Source organism: Phasianus colchicus, chromosome 1, assembly GCF_987193195.1.
Source record: "Phasianus colchicus chromosome 1, bPhaCol1.hap1.1, whole genome shotgun sequence".
In the NCBI taxonomy this organism is placed as follows: Eukaryota; Metazoa; Chordata; class Aves; order Galliformes; family Phasianidae; genus Phasianus; species Phasianus colchicus.
Genome location: NC_143436.1, coordinates 194,058,037 through 194,081,343, shown reverse-complemented (window position 1 = coordinate 194,081,343; position 23,307 = coordinate 194,058,037). Strand labels below are relative to the sequence as shown.

The window sequence follows — 23,307 nt, the reverse complement described above, 5'->3', positions numbered from 1 at the left end:
GCCCAACCCTACCCCAGCAGAGACACCCAGAAAAGGGTGCCCAGCCCCACAACCAAGGGCTTCTGGAGATCCCCATGGAGGAGAGCCCTGGATCCCCTTGTCAGCACTCAGTTTATCTAAACATCTTCCCATCAAAGCCCATGTGGTGGTTTAACATTGGCAGGCATTTAAGCACCACACAGTTGCTCACTGCATTCTGCAGTGGAAAGGAGGAAGAAAATTGAAAGGGCAAAAGTTAGAAGCTTGTGGAGTGAAAGACAGTTGAAGAAGTTTTTTGAAAAAGGATGAAAAGAAAATTTGCATGATGCAGCTGCTCACCATGAACTGACCAATGCCCAGCTGGTCCATGAGCAATGGCAGCCCTGGAAAATTCAAATTTCTCCCCAAGCTTTATTCCTGGGCATGGCATCACATGGTATGCAGTGTCCCTTTGATCACAGCTGTGCCCCTCCCAGCTTCTTGTACACCTCCTTGTTCCTCACTGGTAAGGCAGCACGAGAACCTGAAAAATCCTCCTTGACTCTGAGCAATCATTGCTCTGCAACATCTGATAACAGCATCTGTTTTCATCATGAATCAAGAGCATAGCGCCATTCAAGGTACTATGAAAGAAAAACTACTCAAGGTACTACAAAAACAACTAACTCTATCCCAGCCAATGAGCCACGGGTGGCCAAATGGAGCCAACTCTTCCCTGTATGCTCAATGGAGTGGGATCCTGGGATGCAGGGATGCAGGTGGGGCTCCAGAGGGTCAATGTCAATGTCAAATTATGTGTTCAAGCTGTTTTCCAGTGGCTCAGACTGTGTGTCCGTATCCTAGATGACTTGGCCTGATCTAGTCAGCCCTATCCCAGGTGCAAGGGATGGCCTCAGTGTGGGTTAGGCCACTTCACCAGCGTATGTGACCTTAGGGACTGAGCTGTGCCTTGTCACTTCATGCCCAGAGAAGAGGTCCTGGCCCTGTTCAGGATGTTATAGGCATTTAGGTGTTTTTCCTTTTCCCTCACACGTAGGAGCCCCTGCTCCAGCAGTGGGGTCTAAGGGTAAATGAAGGGGAAGAGATATCTCCAGTTCCACTCCCTGCTTCAAGCAGGTGCAGCTGTGGGGTCCAGCCCATTTGTTCAGGACTTGATCCATTCTGGTCTCCAAGGACAGAGACAGCACAACCTCTCTTGGGACATGCTGTGAAGCCACAGTTATCACTTCCCAATGATTAAACCAAGGGATCCCCAGAAGCAGGTGTCCACCAGCACAGCTGAGTCCCCACCACCCTTTTTATTGTGATTCTGATTGGGATTCCTGAATGTTGGGCAGGATGACTCCCCCAAGGGTGAACTGCCCTGGATAATTCCTGAGAGTGGTGTGAGGGGAGCTTTTATGGCTCCCCATGGCTTTTACTGAGAAAAACTCTTCACAACCCAGAGATCTCTGCTGATTTGACTTGAGACTCATGCCAAATGAAGTTTTGGAGACCAAGACTCAAATCTTGCTGGCAAGCACCCCTACCTTCTCTCCTCCCAACCCATATACAACCCTCTTCAGTGGCTGGTGGCCCTGCTCCAAATGCATCCCAGTTATCTCCCAGTCAACCCAAGCCTTGGCCACTTTCTGGTGCCAACTCCAGATGTAGCCCCATCTGCCAGTCAGTCAGCTTTGTCCCAGCACAATCTGCACACACACATTTTTTCTTGTATTTGAAACTAGATTTCATCCTGGCATCCATTTAGAGATGGAAATTTATTTCTCACTGAACACTCAAATGTCAAGTCAGAGCAAATCAGTTCAAAGACACGTCATATATCTCACGAGACAGAGGAGTTGTGAACAGCAGTTGCAAACTCACAGAAAGAAATACACAGTTTTTGGAAATTTCTGCCCCTAAACCCACCAAATTAGTAGTTTTAAATCTTGGGAAGATTTCTGACATGGCTCTGATACTTCATAAAACCAAAAACTGAGATAATGATGCTTGTCCTACAGTCAACTCTCCTCCATGAACACGCATACATATAAAAGCACATCCCTTGTCATAAATGAGATTGTATAGCTGAAGAGGAGGCTCTGACGTAAGGACTCAAGTCAGATCTTTTGCCTACAATTAAAATGAATCATTAGCAGTGTTCTCAGCTTCCTAAAATACCTATTTTGAACAAAAGAATCTGTCGTATTTCAGCATCCAACTATAGAGTGGATGTGATAAACTCAGTGCCTTCGGGACAAAGTTCTTGGCAGTCCGTGTAATTAAGCCAGCTGCTTTTCAGTACAGTTTAAGACTAAATACTGCACAAACATTAATCATCAGGGACTGCTGTAATCAGCTCAGCAACAGGCAGGAATGATGATTTCCACCACAGCGATTGATTACATTGGGGCTGGTACAGCCACATCTACACGGCAATGCGTGGATGGAATCAAGGAGTTGCTGCTTAGTATGGAGGAGCCACTTGCTTGATGCTCAGCAGGAAAAAAATACAGGAATATTTCTGTTTCTGGACAAATAGGCTTCAAAGCAAGGTAGGGAGACACTAAGCAGCAGTTGTGAAATAGCTGCTTTTGGTCTGCCCATGAACAAATATCAGCATCTGTGGGACGTGGAGGAAAAGGACTATTTTCTTCAGTACTGCTTAGTACTGATTATGCTTTCCTAATCTTAACACCTCGGATTAAACATGGAAATGGGCACTAGATGCACCTACTCCCATTGCAGAATTGCATCCCAACCCTGGTTTGATTCTCAAACAACTGCACCATCAGAAGGATTTGCTGAGCTCCCCATCTCCCAGCCTCACATGAGGTAGAAGACACACATTTCTGACTGTGCTCCAAACAGCTGGATATATCTAATGCTGGGCCAGAAAAGTGAAGAAAAAGGATTTCAATGCAAACTACAACTTGATTTTTTCATGCTTTTGGTGTGGTTCAAGATTTTTTTGGTCTGAAGCTGGCTCAGTTTCATATCAAGCATAACTGCACTGCGAAAGACCCCAAGCAACACGAAGGGCAATTTCTGAAGTTTCTGCTGCAATCCACCCAGAGATGGCTGCATTTTGGGAGGCAAACAGCATGATTTTGGCAGGGAAGTACATACAGTGTACATCATAACCCCTCCTCCCCAACCTGATCTTCCTTTGTATATAGCAGGTTGGAGGATAAAATAGGAAAGCCAAGTTCTTTGCCTTTCAGCACTGTGCAGAGCTCACTTCCAGCCAGGTCGATGCACACCAGATCCATGGGACTGGCCTTTCCTTTGTGTCTCAGGCACCCTGGGATGCCAAGACCAGAAGATCTCTCCATAACCTCTTTATGAGCTCACTGAGCTTCATGGGAGTCTTTACAGTGACTTCAGTGGGCTCTGGACCAGACCCAATGTTTTGTCTCCCCTGAGAAGTGGTGATGAAAGGGGCTATAGAAAGACGAAGCACTGCACTCTGCTCTTCATTTCATTATCTCACCATGCAAGCGTGCAAGTCCTCAATGAGAGGCACAGGCCCTGGTCTTCACAAAGCATCTGGCTGTGTTAATCTTCCCCTTTGGGACTTCTCTCATCTCTCTCCTAGATGATCATTATTTTTACCATAAGCATGAGGATATTTGTTCCATTATTCCTGTAAAAGCCCAACACTGCAATGTCTTAAAAGGGTCATCAGAGCTTTTCCCTTAGTAACCTCCCATTTCATGGCAAGGCAGAGGAAAACATCAACTGGCGTTGGAAACTGGAGACTTATTTTAAGAGGCAGAGCCAAGCCTTTAAGGGTCTGGCATCCTATACCCATGTGAGATGCATCTGGCCCTTTCCATCAGGCCAAGATTAAACAAATGTGTTAATGCTTAAACATCAATAATTAATACAAATGACTGCTTTTCTTGGTGGTGGTTGTGGGAAGTAGAGCCCCTGCTGCTGGGAGGGGTTCATCTTGAAGAAAGAATAACTCAAGCTGTTTAGCAAATGTTATTACCTAATCCTGCCTTTTGTTTAGCTCTCGATTTGCAGTCGGTCTGTTTATCTGTGTCAGTGCTTGCTGTCTGGCAATCAGGCAGCTCCATGGCAATCATTAGTTCTTCCTGTTTTCATGAGATCATGAGTTATTATCTTTGCAATAAGCTGCCTCTTCCTTCTCTACTCTGTGTGCAGCAGCTGCTTGGGGAGCAATCCCAAAGCCTGGATGTGTCAAAGATGCAGGCAGTGGAACAGCAGCTTCCCATCCATTATCAGAGCCTGGGGTCATTACCATCACAAAGTCCTGTTCGTATCAAAGAGGTATCACCAAAGATGGAGAAAAATATTTAGACCAACCCTTTGTTTCCAGCATGAACCAGCTGTATGCTGTGATAAATTTAATATTGAAACACCCTGTCCTGCTTCTTCTGACCAGCCTCTTTCCAAGCCTAAGGCCTCACCACTTACCAACATTTCAGTTATTCCACTCCCTTCCCCCAAGTTACAGCCCACAGGAGCACTTCACACAAGTCTGACCTCTGAGGTACAGCACCTGCCTTCTCCTGGTCCCTACATCTCCTCCTGCCTCCCACTTATCACTCAACCTCACATCAGCCCAGGTACACAGGGGTCCCATAGCCTTTCTGAATACCTCATATAGAGCTTCTCACGATGGGGACTCATCCTCACTCTTATTTTCATGTCATAAAAGGTAGATTTTGGTTTCTAGGGCCAGATTCACAGGCAATTGGCTTCAGAAAGGCTGACATTCTGCCATCCAAAGCCAACCTCTCCAACCCACTGACTTCGAGAGTCAACCATAAAAGACACTCCATCACATCTGGGTGTTCCTGCATGCATGCAAGTGTCTGTGAACACATGCTGGTGTATATATGCATGGTGGGGCAAGTCCTGGACTCAAAGACAGCTCAACAAGGCAGTCTGGAGGCTCTTCGAGCTCGTCACAATTACAAATCACTACCAGAAACACAGAGGCTGTCCCACAATGAGAAAAACTATCAGAGGTTTTGAACACATTACTATTTACAAGAGGTGGGATGATGAAAATAAAGTCCAAGAGGAATGGTTTTTGCTCAGTTTTGGGATTGAGAGGAGGCAGAGAAGAGGGCAACCATAAAGAGGAGAGGATTGGTGCTGGGGAATGATGTCCTGGAAGAGATGCTGCCAAACCTACATGGCACGGTTTATGGGCATGGCATGGAAGAAGACGGGGAAAGATGATATTAGCCTATAAAAGATGGCTTTAATAACTGTAAGCAACAAATGTGTAAGGTGGAACCTGGTATTGCTACGTCAAAGTTCCTGGATGGTGCATTCAGCAGCTAAAGCACAAACCCAGCCAACAGACATAGTTGACCTTTATCACTGGCAAACAGTATCTGCCAAGTCTTCCTCTGCAATTAAGTTTCTTTTGTCTTAAAAGAAAATGATAATAAAGAACCCCTCCCCTCCACAGACAGCAGTTTTAGAGAAATCCAGTCCAAATGGAGCTGGAAGTCTGGTAGGGCCCCAAGCTGGGAGAACCCCTGGGACATTTGCCTGTTAGGTATCTGCCCTGTCGCTATTGCTTGGTGCTCTTGGTGGCCTCTGAGGACTGCCGCACATCAGTCCATTCCTGCATGGTGCTCTGCAGCGCCTGTGTCTTCTCTTTGTCCACTTGCACATAGTCAACCTTCTCGTCTGAAGCAACCGATGAGGTGGAGGGCTGTGGGGAGGAGAAAGACAGCCACCAGCTGGTTATTCATCAGCAGCCATCAACTCCCATCCTCCCTTATAGCTCATCACCCTCCCTCTGAACGGTCTCAGGTGAAAAATTTTGGTCTGTTCTGCAGCTTTCTTGCATGAGACCACAGTGTGATGGGAGGGTCAAACCAGCACCTGCCTTCTGGTTAAACCAGAAGTCTCTGCCCTCTAAGCAACTCTGGAGTGTGGGTCACATCTTGCTCATTTTCTTGTAAGATCTTAAGAATTCTTACAGAGACACAGAAAAATCTTAGCGTTGCTTTTAATCAGAAGTTTAGAAAATCCCCAGTACCTTTCTGTGTGGCCCTGGTGAGCTTGGCTGGAAGTCCAGGGCCAGATAATCCACACTACCCGAACTCTTTTTAGGCGCTGGGCTGTTGGTGCCACTAGGAACAGGAGAAGCAGAAATGGGGTTTTGCTAATGCAGGGAAGAGACAGGAGAGATAACGAGCATTAAAATGGGAAGAAATAATAATAATGATAAAGGAATTAACACAAATCTGGCAAAGAAATGCCTCAGTGGCACTTTCAAAAGAGGTCCTATCTTGAAGATGCTCCCTCATTGCTCACAGGAACCAGAACTGCAGAACTGCTGGGGACTGGGTTATGTATGGGTAATAAATATAAATGTGTGCTGTGGATTTGTTGCATCACGGCAGTTCTGCTGCCCTGTGCTGGCTTTATTCATGTGCCAGACATGAGACATCAGTTCCAGCATTTCCTGGGAGCCACTCCTCAGTGAACACAGTGCTGGGATCTCTGCTCAGCACAAGCGTGCTCTGCAGTGCACAGATCTCCTCAGCCCCCCTCAGTTACACACCCTTAAAAATATGTTTCAAGTCAGCAACTTTGCTGAGAGAGACAAAACCCCTCCCTGTAAGCAGTGCCACTCCCTGCTGTGCTCTGATAGCCCCTGCCCTCCGCACAAACATGACGTCAGTGGGGAAAAAAACCCTGAAAAAAAATGAACTTAATTAGGAAAATACGCCCTAGATGTTTTTATCCCCTCTTAATTCCCTGCAAGGTAGGTAATATGTGTTCCCGCTCTCATATGGAGTTAAAACCCCAGTAGGATGTATCATATCAGGAAAAAAGCCACTGTTTTGTGCATGTGGGGATTATGTAAGGATGCACACTACATCCATCATGATGCTATCGGAAGCACTGTGGTGCTTCCATGTCATGAGCGAGGAATGTGTTTGCAGCACTGAGGAATGGACATGTCCTGCCAGGACCATGTATCCTAGCTGGAGGCCCTTACCATTGCCACGTAGTTCTCCTCACTGTCTCCTGAGTCAGTGCTGGTGATGCTCTGGGAGGAGACAGGTCGACAGTATTGCAAAGAGCCGGCATTGAAGGTCTGGCTGTAAGGACAAGGTTCAACGTGTTAATGATGGCTGCGGGACCGTGGCTGGGGAGAGATGGAAGAGAGCTGCACCTGATCTCTTCCGGTGCACACAGTGGGTGATGGAGAAGAGTTGGTGGTATTGGGGGTCTTCCAATCTGACCGTCCCATGGGTCAACTAAACACTGGGTTTGATCTTCTTGTTTTTTCCCTTCCTAGAACTTTTTAAATAACACCTTGCTTACTATATCATAGAATCACAGAATCATCTGAGTTGGAAAGGACCATTAAAGGCCATCTGGTCCAACTCCCCTGCAACGAACAGGGACACCCACAGCTCCATGAGATGGTCAACCCAGTTCAGCCTGACCTTGGATGTCTCCAAGGACGGGGCATCCCCACCTCTCTGAGCATATCCATAACACTCCTGCAATCAGCTGCATAAATCAGGCTCCATAAACTCTTTCATCTCATGGGAAGTATTTCATTGGGGAGGACGCTGTGCCAGCCTCCATGGAGATCCTCAGCAGGCTTCTCATCTCCAGCCCCTTTTCAGCTCCAGGCTTTGGTACCATGCAGGGCCCCATCTGAATTTTTTGACTGAAAAAAATCTGCAAGGCGTTGCCTTGTTTTCAATTGGCCAGATCTAATTATGGAGAATAACATAATGCAATCAGCATCTGGCACTGAAGCCCATGTCTTAAAAATCTATTTGTTGCTTTGCAGTAAAGGCAGGGTCATATGATTAACTGATAAGGGAAAAATCCATTAGCTTCTATGGGGTCAGGCATCTTGTCAGTCAAAGTCTGTGTGCTGTTTCCTGGTGCAGTGATTACAGCACACAGCGCTCATGCCCTGCAGTCAGTCTCCACACAATCCAATTTATTACAAGAGTCATAACAGCCAAACCTGGCTTCTTCCTTTCATTGGACAACATCAGACTGAGAATTAGCAGCAGAACTGGAGCTGTGCGAATCCTGTTATTTCTGGCCTGCAGACTTTGCTATGAAGTGCTTTGGTTTCATTTTGCAGACTTCCTCCAGGCTAAGCTTTGCTTTCAAGGCAATCAAAACACAACTGAGTCAAACCCTGTGTGTCTCACCCTGCATTTTTAGACCAAAGCAGCATTTCTGGGGATGAGCTGGATATGAAATTGGTACTGTGCCCTTACTGCAGTTGAGCTGGGGTTGCTTGGCCATGTCACAAGTCATGATGGACTGCAGGTCCTGTGTCAGAGCCACAGTGCTGTGGCAATGTCAGATCCCAAAATGTTTCCAAGGGATCTTAATTAGCCACATTCTGAGCTTTCATGTGAAATCCTAACCTAAACCCATTTGTTTTCCTGTCACTGGCTGCGATGTGGGGAATGTGGCTCTGGCTCTCCCAACACTTGGATGAAGTTCACAAGGAATCCAAGAGAGAAGCTCCTCTTCTTCAATATCATCTGACCCAGATCCAAAGTTTGGCCATGATGTGACCAAAGAAATCCCCAAGCCCCAAATCAGCTGGTGTGAGAGGAGATTTTAGGAAATAATTACTCAGTAAATTCTTAATTCTAATCCTCTTCCCAGATAGCTCCTACTGATTCCTGATGGATGAAGACGTTGTGCAATGTGGACTTTCAGCTTAATATAGCTGCTTGTTTATTTTCAAGACATGACCCAGCTCTGCAGCTACTGTTTCTAAAATCAACAAAGGAGAAATCAAGATGAAAGAGATCACCCATTTTTTTGGGAAATTTGAGTATGCATCATACCCAACCATTACTCACCTTGGCCTGGACCAGGATTTTGTCACGGGTGATTTGAAGGGAAGCTCATCGATGACAGTGTTGTTCCTCAGGTCCAGTGGCGATGGCTTTGCTGGGATAAAAGTTTTTATTCAGACCATAACCAACACGAGAGGGGATAGTCTCCTAAAATTTACTGTTGTTTCCCATTTCGCACATTAGCCCTCCTTGCTGATGACAAATCAAAGATCTCTGCTGTCATTTATGTTGAGACCAGGGAGAAAAGGTCAGATTCTCCCTCTAGCTCACAGCTCAGAGCTGGATGGATGGCCCCAAAAGGGGAATGTGTCTCAGAAAGGAGTTCTGATGCCTCAACACAGCTGGAAAACACCAGCACTGATCAACTTCTGCCTAGAGCACTTGCCCAGAGACATTCAAAAAGGAAATCTACAAAGTAACCTGAAAGCTTTCCTCATCATGGGTAGGTTATTAAGTGGAAGAGAAGAATGCTGTGCTGCAGCCCCAGCCCTCATCTAGTGTGTTGATTAAGTTATGTGCTGACATCCTAATGATGGGAGCCCCCCTCCTAAGCTGTGACCAAAACACCCTGAATGGGCTGAGCAAGGGTCAAGGTAGTGATATGGGTGCAGGTAAAGCCCTGAGGGAAGAGTTGCTGAGAACCAGTCAGTAGGAAACAGCAGGAGAAATGTGAGTGATCTGAATACAACCATTGAATTACTAAGGTTAGAAAAGACCTCTAAGATTGTCTAGTCCAACTGTCTGTCTACCACTAATATTGCCCTCTAAACCGTGTCCCTAAATGACACATCTAAATGTTTCTTCAACACATCCAGGGATGGTAACTCCACCACCACCTAAAGGTTTTGGGGTGGAGTGTAGAAAGAGCTGCCAGCAAAAGAGGTGTGCTTGCCACGTGCATCTCCTTTAAAGGCCAGGAAGGGTGTGAGATGGGTATTTTGAGCTTCGTTGCACCACAGTCCTCTTGAAAGAGGAATGGAATGGGGAAAGGGGAGATCTGAAGATCTGACTGTGCTGCTGGTAGCAAATGAGACCTCACAAAGGACTTTGTTGAGTGTGCACAAGAAGACAGATTTAGCCAGAAGGGTTCCAGGAAAGCTGTGCCCACAAACATCCATTCTTACCTTTCCGGTCGGGTTTGAGGTTGCGGTTGACTGGTGGGGGCTGGATTTCACTCAGCCGCCTGTGGCACTGGGCCATGGCCCCTCCTTTATGCATGGGGAGGGTGGCTGAGGACAATCCCACCAGGTCGAAGTGATGCGGCCCAGGGCTCATGGGGATGTAGAGATTTTGGGCGTTGTCGTTGGCTTTCTCAGTGTGGATCAGGGGTGAGGAACCGGGGTTCATGGGGACGTAGTTGTCCTCAGAGTCGGCACTGTGGGAGCGGGCCACCACAGCCTTGGCCTGCTGTGGGACAAGTGGGAGCACATTGTGAGCATCAGACACCACTCAGAGACCCTACAAACCATTTCATTATCATCAAACACACAAATCATCAGTGGGACCAGCCTTAACAACTCAGCACAGAGGGAATGAATAGCCTTTCTTCTCCTCGGCCATCAGTTTGCACTGATGGCCCACCTCCCCTGCTTTCAAGATACTGCAGCATCCCAAATTTAGGGAAAAGCTTGCATCACCCAGACATGCACTTCTCATGATCACAGTGATCTGCAAAAGCAAACAACCTGGGAAGTTATTTTTCCCTGGGCTTTGACCATGGCTAAAACAAAATATGAAAGACTGCTCTAAGTTAATTTCCAGCTCAGGAAGTTTTAGAAAGAGCACAAAAGAGGCTGCTCTGGCAATGTGTCGGAACGCAGCTCAGCAGCATCCCTGGCTTTCAGGAAGAAGCCTAACTCCTGGTCACCATGGTTTAGGATCATAAAGCCTTTCTGTGAGGCTCCACCTGGAACTGTCTTGATCTATAAAGGCCCAAACGGTGCTTATAGAGCAGTGGCCAACCCAATAGGCAACTCACCAGGTAGGAGTTGTATCCATCATTCATGGACTCCACCGACTGCACGGCGCTGCTGCCCCCGTGCTGGGGGTAGTCATACGTCTCACAAGAAGAAGCTGCAAGACAACCACAAATGTACAAAGCATCCCAGCACAGCTGCTAATAAACTTGGCCCTGCAAGGCAATATCTATTTGTGCTGATCGTGACAAGAGACACTGGTGTGATGATGTGACTTGAAGGCCACCCCAGATCCTTTGAATCCCTGATGCACTCTCTCCCATTTATCATCTCCAACACAACACCGCGCTGCCCGCACCTAACCTGGTTCTGTCAAAGCACTGCAGAATCTCAGGGGTGAAGATGTCAAGAAAGGTAGATCATGGAGACAAAACTGGGTTAAGGGAGAGCTTCATTACAGCTCTGTTGGCAGACATAAGGGCTGGCAGCTTCTGCTAGAGGGAAGATGGGGTGAAGATGGGGTGCTAAGCACTGGCATACCTATTGTCTTCACTGGGCTAGCTTAGGAGATGCAGAGAGAAACTGTTCTTTCCAAGATTCCTCTGATCCCTGCAAGACTAGGACCAAAGTTCAGAAAGGGTACACTCATCCATGGCCCATCCATGGCCAATGGAAAGGACATCTCTTCCTCACTGGGCGTATTGGGTCTTGGAGATATGCAAAACTACTTCCCTGTCTGGTGAGCAAAATAGAGACACCTCCAGGTTGAAGTGGTGTTGCTCTGATAACCCTGGTTATGAACTGAACCACAAGCAAGCTAAAAATGGCAAATCTTGGTGAAGGACTGCATGGACAAGCAGGTTTGGGGTTTTAGTTCAAACCACAACACCTTGCTGAGCAGCTTGGATGAGGAGAGCCCTGGGGTGCCTCTCCATGCCACAAGCCTATTGCATATCAAAAGCAGGGCCAGAACCTTGCCAGAGGAAGATTCTTTGTGTTTAGCCTCCTGTAGTTGGCTTTTGTCAACGTCTACCCTGGCTCTGTTGCAACTCAGTTGGACCTCCCTGTTCAAGGTTTCAAGATAAGAGAAAGCCAACCCTGCTCCCGGTCCCCAAATTCACCTCGGTGCAGCCTGCTGTTCTCCACTGCTGGCAGTGTGTTTCTCCGGGGAATGGTGGCTGCCATGGGGGCCAACCCTAAGCTTTCACTGGGTTGGGGTCGCTGTGGTGGGCTGCCCCATCGTGGCTCCATCTGCCCAGGTTTTGGAGGCCGTGGGGGTGGCATGGTGGGTGAGTCATTGGCGGCCACAGCCAGAGCATTGTGGTTCTTGTCTAGTGTAAATGTCCTGGGGATCTGGTAGACGGAGAGCGGGGTGGCGGGAATATCATAGGAGTCCGTGGAGAGCTCTCCAAATTCCTTGCATAAGGCATTGCTGGGAGTCTTGTAGGTGTAGACTTCCTCGTTATCCGTTTCGGAACTGGTGAGGCTCAACTTGGGGTGTGTGTAGGAACCGAAAGAGCGTGGGAGGTCATACGCGCTGTCCCTGAACTCTGAGTTGTGTCGACTGGGTTTTGGCAGGCTGTAAAAGCCATGGAGCTGCCCACCCACTCCATTCATGCAGTGCCCGTTGCCTTGTGAGAGCTTCTGGACAGCCGTGTCACTGCGCATGAAAAAGGAGGACCTCGTGGCTTGGGAGAAGCTGGCGCTCCTGCAGAGGAAGAAAGAAAGGGGCTGAGATGAGAAAGAGCTGGTGAGCACTGAGCTCTGCTCTCTCTCTTCATCACCCTCCCAACCTGCACTGCCAAATCCATGGGGACAAGAACATCTCAGAGCCCTTCAAGTGTGCCTGCCCATGAACCAGTGTGTCCCAAAGCAAGTTGGATATTAGTAAAAAATTCTTCTTGGAAGAAGTCATAATGCATTGGAACAGGCTGCCCAGGAAAGAGATGGAGGTGTTAAAAAATGTGTAGATGGGGCACTGAGGGACATAGTTAGTGGGCATGGTGGGGATGGGGCTGTGGTTGGACTTGATGTTAGTGGTCTTTTCCAACCTTAATGATTCTATGAAACATCTTCAGGATGCCCAAGGACAACCTGTAACCTGAGCCTCCTGCCAGCAAAGCCATGAGCGAGAGCTGCACACACAAAGCTTCATGGCAGGGCTAAAGGCTGCAATGGGCCTTTAATTCAGATAGACAGAAACTGCAATTTTTGCATTAGTTGACAATGATCCAAGACAACTGCAATGAGCCATCCCATCATCACCACCATCATGTGTTGGCCACCCATGTCCAAGGAAGTAGGAAGGATTACTCTTACCTACACCGTGTCAATTTATTCAAGATGGGCTGAAATAATTCTTCATGGGGATTTTTTCAAAGTATCCAGGTAACACCTATATTTTACTCTCTCACAGGACAACAAAACCTCTGCTGGGAGAGATGGAACCCTTATGGGAGAGCTGGAGGGAAGAGTGCTAATTGCAAAGCTCTGATCATGTCCCTTTGCTATTCTCCTGCAGGAAGCAGCCTCTAAAACCAATGTGTTACAAGATCAGCGCATCCCGAGGACTCTGTCATGCTGCTCGAGATGCATCTCCTATTCAGGGGTGTTTGTTACTGAAACAAACAATTTCTTTCCATCGACACTCAGAGTCATAGGAAGCCAGTGATAGATAGAGATGTTCTCTTCCTTTTCATTGTGGCTCTGTTTAATCACTTGTGTGGTTGTGGGGATGTATGGACAGCAGGACAGGGATGCTGACACCCCATTCTGGAACCCCACACAGATTGGTGCAAGCTCCAAAGAAGTCAGTTACATTCTCAGCAGTTTCCAGCTGGGAACTGGGGTTTGCAGCCTTGATTGCAGTCCAAGAGGAATAATTCTTGGGGCTGAATTCAGATCTACATTCCATTCCTTGGAAGGGACACTTAAAGGTCATCTAGTCCAACTCCCCTGCAATGAGCAGGGATGTCTATGGCTTGATCAAGTGCTCAAAGACCCATCCAGCCTGACCTTGAATGTCTCCAGGGATGGAGCATCCACCACCTCTCTGGGCAACCTGTTCCAGTTCCTCACCACCCTAATAAAAAAAAACAACCAAAACCACAAACAAAAACCTTTCCTTCTTGAAGATCTGAATCTTCACTGTTTTAGTTTGAAATCATTTTAACCATATGCTCACAGCCAAAAAAAATTACTCAATCAGCCCCATATAAACACCTCCCCATATTGTGAGTCCTTCCCTGTCACCAAGGTGGGACAAAAGTGCAATGGGAAGTTTTCTGCTGCAAATCCCTGGCAAGTGTCAGCTTGGTGGGAAAAACTGGGAGATAGCAGTTAACATCACTCAAGTGGGGCTGGTTCCGTGCAGGGTGAGGGCTCTGTTTCCTGGAGCCAGCACGAGATGGCGCTCAGAAACAGGGTATATTTGGGGAAAAAAGAAACGCGATGCTGTGATAACACCAACACATCCCCTCTGCCTTTGGAGTTCTGTCTGCCTGTGAGATGTTTGGTCCTTTCAGGCAAGGATTTAAAGCATCCCATGGGTTAAGAACTCATCTTCCTCCACCAATTAGCTACTACAATCCTCATTTTACGGATGAGTAAAGTGAGAGCAGCAGAGCTGGGTTGGGGGATTCCCAGTAGTCCCGCAGCCTGACCTGTGCACTGGGCATCAATCAGGGTGATTGTTTCAGACCCAATTTGTCTCTGCCCATCAAAGCATCAGTGTTTGTGCCCTCCTTCTCCTCACTCTGGCTGCGTTTGGGATCTTGAAGTGTGGCTTTGAGATATCCTTCCAGCTGGAGCATCAGAGGGCCTTTTATAAACACTGTTCCATTAACGCCATCTGAAGTTAATTTTCTGACCCCATCTTTTTGTTGTTGTTGTTTTTGGTAGGGAAAGGCAGCTGCAGCAGGAAAACCCAGCGGAGGCGGCAGCTCAGGCTCTGCTCTCACACCCCGCCAGCTGGGCTCTGGCCACTTCTCCTCCATCCTCCTCACTGCTCTCGCCAGCCAAAACTCCTCACGCCAAGAAAGCTCTTCCCTATTTAAGGCAACTATCTGTGTCTGGAGGTGGAGAGCGATGCAAAACCTGCCCATCCCTGGGCTGGGGGTTTTCTGGTTAAAGCTGGGAAAGCCATAAAGTCGCTGGTGGAAACTCCTGCTCCAAAAGCAGACCATTGCTCAGGGTTTTCTGTATCTGAGTTTTTTACAAAACCTGAGGAAATCACTACAGCGTTGAGGTTGGAAGGGAACTCTGGGTCCATCTTGGCAAAAGGGTAAGAGAGAATGGCCTCAAGCTGGGCCAGGGGAGGTTCAGGTTGGATATGAGAAAGAATTTATTTTCAGAAAGAGTGGCATTGCATTAAAACAGGCTGCCCAGGGAGGTGGAGGAGTCATCGTCAGTGGAGGTGTTTAAGGAAAGGACAGACTTAGTACTTAGGTACACGGGCTAGTGGGCAATACTGGTGATAGGTGGATGGTTGAGCCTGATGACCTTAGAGGTCTTTTCCAACCTTAATGATTCTCTGATTCTATGATCTGTTGCCCAACGCCAGAGTCACCTCACCATGACATTTGTTACAATACCTTGCGTTTTCTGACTTTCTGCTCATACACTGGTGGAGGAAAAGGTAATCCTGGGGGGCACTGGCGGAGAGGGTGCTCTGGAGGTGGCCGGCAGGGGAGTCGAAGGTGAAGAGGGTGGGCTGGCTGGAGTGGGAAGGCGCGGAGGACTTGCGCTCACGCAGCAGGTGGTGGTTGGCACCACTGAGCTCTGCCGGCGAGGACCGCGGTGCGTGGTTCATGGAGACGATGCTCCGCAGGGCATCTGTGTGGGAAGAAAACACAGTGGTGAGTGGGAACACTCAGAGACACCACAGCTTGATTTTGCATGGATTCCCTTATTTAAATGCTGCTCCCATGTTTTGTAGGTCAGTGGGGTTTGCTTACAGCTCTAAGTGATGCAGCAGCAGGCTTCTGCACTTGGAGCAAAAGCAATTATTGGTACTAGGAAAATAAATATTTTATCACATTTTATTATATTTTATCGTTTTATCCTATGTTATTATTTTTTATCATATCCTCAGCAGCTTGCAAGGATGTCTAGGGGATACTAGGCCAACTCATAAGAAAGAAAGAACTTTAACACCATAGTTTCTGCTGCTGTTTCTCCTTAGAGACTTCCTGTGGGAGGTTTAAGAGATATGATTCAAGTCACCTCCATACCTCTGTGTGAGGACATCACTGCTGTCTTGCAATGGGGTAAATTGAGGCATGGGGTGGGAATGTGAATGGACTCAATGACAGCAGAGCTGGAACATATACACATGTTCCCTAATTCTCTATTAATTCTGTGACTCAGGAAGAGCTTCTGACATTTTACGTCTATAAAACAGGATGTGCACCCAACAACCAATGTCCTTTCCCCTTGCTGAAGAAGAAATACAACAAAAAATATTAAATATGTTTCAAATGTGGATGTCCCACAGGTCAAGAGTAATCACCCAGCTACTCCAGCCCTCCTGGGAAACTCCAGGAATTTGAATCAGAAATGAATTTTTACAGCCAAGCTGAAAATGTCATTAAAAAAGAAAATCCCCAAACCTGTATGCCGCAAAAAAATTTGGGAAAGTTGTTCCATCTCCAGCTGCAGAAGAGGCAGTGGTCTCCTTTCTACACTCCTGGTGTGTAAAACACTTGTGTGGTGCTGAGGTCACCCATTTTATAGCTCTGATTCACATTTATTTGGTGCTGATGCAAAGTGCAAAAAAATCCCAGACGCTAATGAAAAAAAGCCCTCTTTCCTTGGGCTGATTTAGGAACTGCTTCCACATTTTCTCTACCATGAATATCAGCTTCAGAAACACTTAAGGAATCAACTCAGTGGACATGGAGGATTTTCCAGGTTTCTGATCCTTTTTCCTCCATTTCTTCTCTCAAATCCTTGACCCTCTCCCCACGAAGTGCCCATTGTAGCTCAGACAAGGAGCTGCAGTGTATGGGGTGATTTTTCACTGCCTTTTGAATTGCGTCAAGATGCCTCATCGATCTGTCTGCCACTCGCTCGCTGACGCTCCATTTTTTTTTCCCCAGCAATGCTGCAAACTTCACCCTATGCAGAAAAAGTACATTAATAAAAGCCAAAGAGTGTGGCTTGACTCTATTGTTTGGTTTGTGTTAAACAGAAGAAGGATCAATACAGAACGCTGACATTAATGGTGGGGGATGAGAGCTTATAACTCCAATTCCTGTCTTCTTTGCATGGTCATTAGAGATTCCTCAGTGCTTTTCATGGGAGTAAGTGGCTACTCTGGTGTCCTTAGACAAAACAACGACTTCGCCCTTATTCTTACTAAATATTTATCCTGTTGCATCGAGGACATATCTCCATTGGAAAGGGAGTCTTCAGAAATCTCTGAGTCTTAAATGCTAGCCCTATAACAAGTGTTTTGAAGTCAATCAACACAGTGGAACCCACAGCCATGTTCCTATCCAAAATAGGACAGCTGCACCCAAAATACCCCTTGGGAACAGCACCACGGTCCTGCTGCCTCCTGAATCATGGCTGGAAATTGCCCATGACATTGGGCTTTGGCCAAGATGGTGTGAGGATGGAATGCTGGGGTCCTGTCCCCATCTGGAGACAACCATGAACTGTGAACTGTGATGAGTTGGGTCCCTGAGCAATTGTTCAGTGCTATCCCTGCAGGCTCTGCAGTTCTCATGCCATGCCTCAGCAAGCCAAAATCATAGAATCACTGAATCACTAAGGTTGGAAAAAATCTCCCCAAGATCATCCAGTCCAATCGTTCACCTATGATCAAAATTTTTCACTAAACCATATCCCTCAGTACAACATCTAAATGTTTCTTGAACATCTCCAAGGATGGTGACTCCACCACCTCCCTGGGCAGTCCATTCCAGCACCTGACCACTGTTTTGGAGAAGACTTTCCTGATGTCCAACCTGAAAATACACCCAGGAGTCAGGAATTGCAGAGATTTTCTTGTGTTGCCAGAACTCAAGGGTACAGTTAGGGCTGGTTTGAGGAGATGGCCCCTGGCATCACCATGAGGGACAGCATATCAGAATTACAACACATGGAGTAACCCATCAAATCCTGCACCACCAGGTGACTTTTCCAAAGAATCAGCTCAATTTGGGGAGATCAGAGAGAGCAGTGGCTGCTGGAAGCAGGATTAATTATGTGGATTAATTACGCACTCTATCACTTCAATGGTGTAAAATGAAACAGGAGATGGAGGGGAAAAAGCAAGTGGCAAAGCCCAGTGAAAGCACCTCTGCTTCCCCAGGGGAAGTTGCTCTATTGATGGCTGCATTGATTTTCAAAATGAATTCCCAGCCTGCTTTCCACAGTGACCCAGAGCCTGAGAGCATCAGTGAGAGTGAATCCAGGACTCACGTACTCCATTAGGGCTGTGAGATGAGCTCCCTAATAGCAGGTGAGAGATGGATGGTTTCACTGGCCTGGAAGGGGATTGCAAGGGCTAGGAAGATAAATTCTGCTACTACAGATGCTAAGATGGTTGTTGCTTTTTTCTTCTTTTATGTGTTTTTTATCTTTTTTTTTTTTTTTACATTAAAAAAGAAAGGGCAGCTTGTGACTCCATGTCACATATTGATGGTGTGTCCTGCTCAAGGTAGGAAAGGAGAAAAAAAGGTAACTAAGGTAGAAAAATAGGACTTGATGACTAGTGTGTGCTAAAGGTCAAGATATTCGTGCTCCTGTGCTTGGTACATGCTCAGCACTTTGAGAACATCAATTCAGGTTGTGTATCAGGAAAAAAATCTTCTCAGAAAGATTGGTAAGGCATTTGTAAAGGCTGCCCAGGGAGGGAGATGGTAGAGTCCGTGGAGGTTTCAAGAAAATACATGGGGATGTGGCACTGAGGGACACGGTTCAGTGAATATGGTGGGGTTGGGTTGGGGTTGGTTCTGATGATCTTAGAGGTGTTTTCCAACCTTAATGATTCTATGATTCTATGTCTGGTGGTCCCATTTGAATGCCTCGGGGCACTGGTTTCACCCACGACACAACCAGTGACACTCAACTCACTCTGGTCAGGACCCAAAAAGAGTGAAGCTTCCCCATTCATTACCACCATCTGCTTCGGGGACAAAGATAAGTCCATGGCCCTCATTTATTTTGCAGTATGGATGAAACTTCCAAATCCCTTGGCTTTATGTTGATGTCTTGAGTTTATGTTTAGGGAATGCATCAAATAGAGCCAAGGAAGGATGAGATGCCGTTCCAATGGCCATTCCCTGGGGGGGCAGCGTTAAGATTATGGAGTGGGGCCATGTGGGAAGTGTCATCTTAACCCCATGTTTCCTGGCCTGTGCTCCTCTGAGTTTGGGGAATTGGACTCTCACGGTCTGGAAGAAGTGGTGTTGGACAGCCACAACGTAAATCTTGATGTCAGCAGCACGGCTTGCATGCAAAGCTCTTGGGTTCATGCTACAGATGCTACACCTCTCCCTGCAAGAGGAGAGCCAGAAGCAAAACACCACAATGCCAGGCACGTTTTGGTCAGCAGAAGGCTTGGTGCTCTCCAGTCCAGGTTTACATGTGCCTTTTTGGCCACGTTGCAGCAAGGGGAAAGAAAATCCTCACTGGGATTCTGTCCCTGAAGGAAAAACACATGACTGCAACAGCACTGAGTAGGCTGGGAGCCAGGAATTTTTTATGAACATTTTCAATCCACAAAAGCACTGTTTTCCTCATTGCTGACAGCTCTGAACTCCCTTGCTTCCAGCACTCGGCTATTGCAATGTGCACATCTCTTTACACAGTGTTCCTGAGCTTATCTGAGTACAATAATTACTTGGGCTCTTTTGGAAATTGCTGCTCACAACAGCTTTTTTTTTTTCACCATGGCAGAGGCTGCAGCTTCAGCTCCCTAACCACCGACTGGAAAAGATGCAGTCAGGAAGATGATGGTTTTCAGTTGCAGCTCAATTCTGCACTTTCACTGATGGCTGCAGCAAGGTGCCAGGTTAGCTTTTTTTTCCCCCTAGTTCCCTGTGATGCACACACCATGCTGCCAGGGTGAATCACAGAATCACAGAATAGAATCAGAAAACCATTAGATGGGAAAGGGACCCTTAAAGGTCATCTAGTCCAACTCCCCTTGTCAGCCCAAGTGCCCTTGCAAATAAAGGAACCCTTGGCCTGCTTTGCAAAAAAAAAAAAGGCAAAAAAATGCCTCTCTGGGCAATGCTGTGCCGTACATTGGACTCTGAGCTCCATTATTTCAGCTGGTAATGGCATTTCAGATGCACCATCCCTCTGCAATGGGAAACTACAAACCCTTGGACTGTGCCACTGACTTCTGGCCTGCTAAAACTTCTGGCTAAGGCTTTATTTTTAGGAAGGAATATAGGAATCAGCTAGAAATAATATCTAAGAAGGGCACAGAGGCATACTCATAGACTGTTTGGAGCAGCTCCATCCTTTATTAGCAAAAGAAGAAAAAAAAGGGGGGGATAAAAGCCCAAGGGGATCTGCTTATGCCTCTGTTCTTGCTGCTAGTTCACCACTTGAAATAATAAATAAATAAGTAAGTAAGTAAGTAAGTAAATAAGTAAGTAAGTAAGTAAGTGTTTTTAAAAAAATATCAAAACAAGGCTGCATGCTTCTCCTGCCAAGGACAGAGCAAACAGCACATCTGTTGATAAGTCATGGTGGAGGGTGCTGTGCTGCCAGGATGCCCTGGGGTGTTGTGATACCCTGGGAAGTCTTACTGCCCCAGATTTCAGAGCTGGATGGCATCTGAAAAAAAGCCATTGTTGGCCTGAGGATATGTAGAGAGTGTCATGCTAAAGATTTCCTCCAGCAGGTTAGTGGGGAAGGGCATCAGGTTTGGGCATCTCCCCCCTCAAGGAGCTGCAGAAAAGGGCACTGTTACCATAATATTAAGTATTGCCCAAATTTGGGGTGTCACAAAGAGGGTGCAGAGCTCCTCACTGTAAGGATGGGGCAAGGTAATGCTCATCATGAGGCATCCTCCTCTGCAGAAGAGAGAAAAGGTGTGAAATAAAGTGACATTGGGCTCCTCGGCTTTTCCTTTCCAGATGAGTTCTGTGATTTCTGCCTTAAGTTGCACCTGTGGAGGTTCAGATTGCTTCTCAGGAAAAACTTCTCAGGAAGAGTGGTGGTGCATTGGCAAAGGCCAGAGGGAAGTGGTGAAGTCACCATCCCTGGAGGTGTTCAAGAACCATGAATATGTGGCACTGAGGGACATGGTAAGTGGGCATGGTGTGCTGGGTAGGGTTGGACTTGATCTTAGTGGCCTTTTCGAATCCTAATGATTCTATGATTCCATGACTTGCTTTTGAGAAATCATGCAGGACAGACTGCCTAAAGAAAAGAGGAGCATGTCCAATTTACAGACAGGGATCTGCTGCACGGAGGGACTAAAAGCATGGTTACTTTTATTCCATTTCAGCCATCAAAGTGATTTTTAGCCCAGGCTGCTCCCTTTAGGGTTTCTCTACTGACAACAGTTAAAACCTCCAATTAGCCAAGCATCCAATGCAGGATTGGAAGAATTACTGTAGCAAGAGGTGATGGGAGAAACTGTCAGTCAAACATCAGTGGAAATAAATTGTATCGTCTCCGACTGTTACAGTCAGAGATCTGCTTCTATTTGCAAAAATCACCCAAAAATGGGCTGAATGCAGGTGCTTTCAACAGCCATTGCCTTGCAGGGGCACAGGAACAGGGGGAAGTATCCCACTGCTGGCGAGGGAAGGGGAGGGAAAGGAGCCAAGTCAGATCATCCTGACCCTAAAGCATTATATATCTTAGCTATCAGAACAGAAATCAATTTGCTGAAGGACAAAGGGGCAGGAGGGAGAGGGGCTGTGACAAAAACACTGATGTTTGTCGCTGAGAGCCCACAAAAAAATCCCCCAGAACCCTGGGGAATACCCTTGGCAGTGCTGAGCTGGCTCTGCATCGTATCAGCACACCCTGCATAGAGCGGACACCCTTTAAAGAGCAAATCCTTTTGTGTCAATATTTGGAGGGCTCCCCATGCTGCTGTTTGTTTTTGGTTGAAGTGCTTCGGTGCTGGAGATAACAGCAGGCGAATGTGGGCGCCTTGCAGCTCTGATTTATGTGTGACCTTCAGCATCCCACCTGGGGCAGCCTTATCTGAGAGCCCCACTGGGGGACGATGACCTAAAGGCAGGGAGGAAGGACAGCACTGGGCAGCAGAGTGGGATGGGGTTGTCTCTATTCATGCCTCTGACCTTTTTGCCACTGCAAAAACAAGCTGATGAGGGATGAAAGAGAAAACAAGAAAAAAGAGTGGAATGGAGGGGAAAGGGCAAGGGTGCTCAGCTGTAACTCTATAAAACACAAAGCGGTCTCAGGAGAAGCATCACAGCATCATCAGCTGGCTGAGGTTGGAGGCACCTCAGGGTTCCAGCCCTGCCCCAGCAGGGACACTCAGAGCAGGGTGCCCAGAACCACATCCAAAGCTTCTGGAGCATCCCCAGGCCCCAGTCCCTCTCTGCTCACTGCACACAGCAGTGCGGCCTGGTGTCCTGAGGGACCTCCTGGGCTCCAGCCTGAGCCTGGGGCCTCTGGGCCGCGCTGATCACCTCCGTCCATCTGCTGCTGCTGCTCTGCCTGACACAGCCCAGGACACTGTTACCCTTCTTAGCAGTGAGGGCACGCTGCTGGGCTATGTTCCACATTGTGCCCACCAGGACCCCCAGGCCTACTCCTGCAGAGCTGCCCCCAGTTGGGCGCCCAGTTTGGTGCTGGGGCTGTTCCTCCCCAGGGGAAGGGCTCTGCTCTGCTCCTTGTCGGACCCCAGGAGCCTTCCCCCAGCCTGCTGAAAAAGTGAAGGACTGAGTCTTTCCAGGGCTGAACAAATTTCTTCATGCTCTGCCTGAGTAAAGTGCAGGTGACTCTCCTTGCTTGCACTTCTCTCTTCCCAAGAATGGAAACCCAGCCCAATCCCAGCCGGGGCTTCCTCCAGCTGCCTAATGGCCTGCTTGAAATTTTATAGCCCTTTTTATGGAGACTGCAGCGCAGATCTTTAATGCTCCAGGAGAGCAGAGAAAAACTTCTGTTACGAGGAAATGTGAACCTGCTTTACTTATGCATGATTTAGTGCCATTTCTATTCAATGGAGCGCACAAGAGGCCCAAATATTTGCACTTTGTATTATAGAAGAACTGCCATTCCTGGCTCTTTACAGAAGTAATTTATTTCTCCCTCTCCTTACCTTGGGGTAGAAACATTCTAACTCCTGGTTTGCTGTAGAGTCAATAAAACACCTGGTAAAGATCTGCTTTGTGATCGCTGAGCAAAGCAGTGATGGGAAAAGAAGGGATCCCCAAATTTCTCCTCTCTTTTCTTCCCTTGCTACATTCACATCCATGAGCGGTACCAAAATGCAAGAGTTTGGCCCAATTTTTCTTTCCTGCAACAAGGATTAATGTTATCTTTGCTTCCTAGATGGTGTTTTTGGGTTAAAACAATGGATGCAGCACAAGGTGTAGGAGAGATGATGGGTATGACAATGTGTTACA

At 47.2% G+C, this 23,307-nt stretch overlaps 1 protein-coding gene across 1 annotated transcript in view; it reads right to left on the bottom strand.

The window, feature by feature from the left end:
• Positions 1–1,720: 1,720 nt before the first annotated feature.
• Positions 1,721–23,307, bottom strand: part of GAB2 (GRB2 associated binding protein 2) — an 89,472-nt gene continuing 67,885 nt past the window's right edge. The window contains exons 3-10 of the mRNA XM_031595481.2: positions 15,325–15,565; positions 11,854–12,440; positions 10,795–10,889; positions 9,941–10,223; positions 8,820–8,910; positions 6,965–7,067; positions 5,996–6,121; positions 1,721–5,665 (exon numbers count right to left, since the gene is read on the bottom strand). Of these exons, the coding sequence (XP_031451341.1) occupies positions 5,522–5,665; positions 5,996–6,121; positions 6,965–7,067; positions 8,820–8,910; positions 9,941–10,223; positions 10,795–10,889; positions 11,854–12,440; positions 15,325–15,565 (1,670 nt within the window). The 3' untranslated portion in view covers positions 1,721–5,521. The remainder of the gene's footprint in view (positions 5,666–5,995; positions 6,122–6,964; positions 7,068–8,819; positions 8,911–9,940; positions 10,224–10,794; positions 10,890–11,853; positions 12,441–15,324; positions 15,566–23,307) is intronic.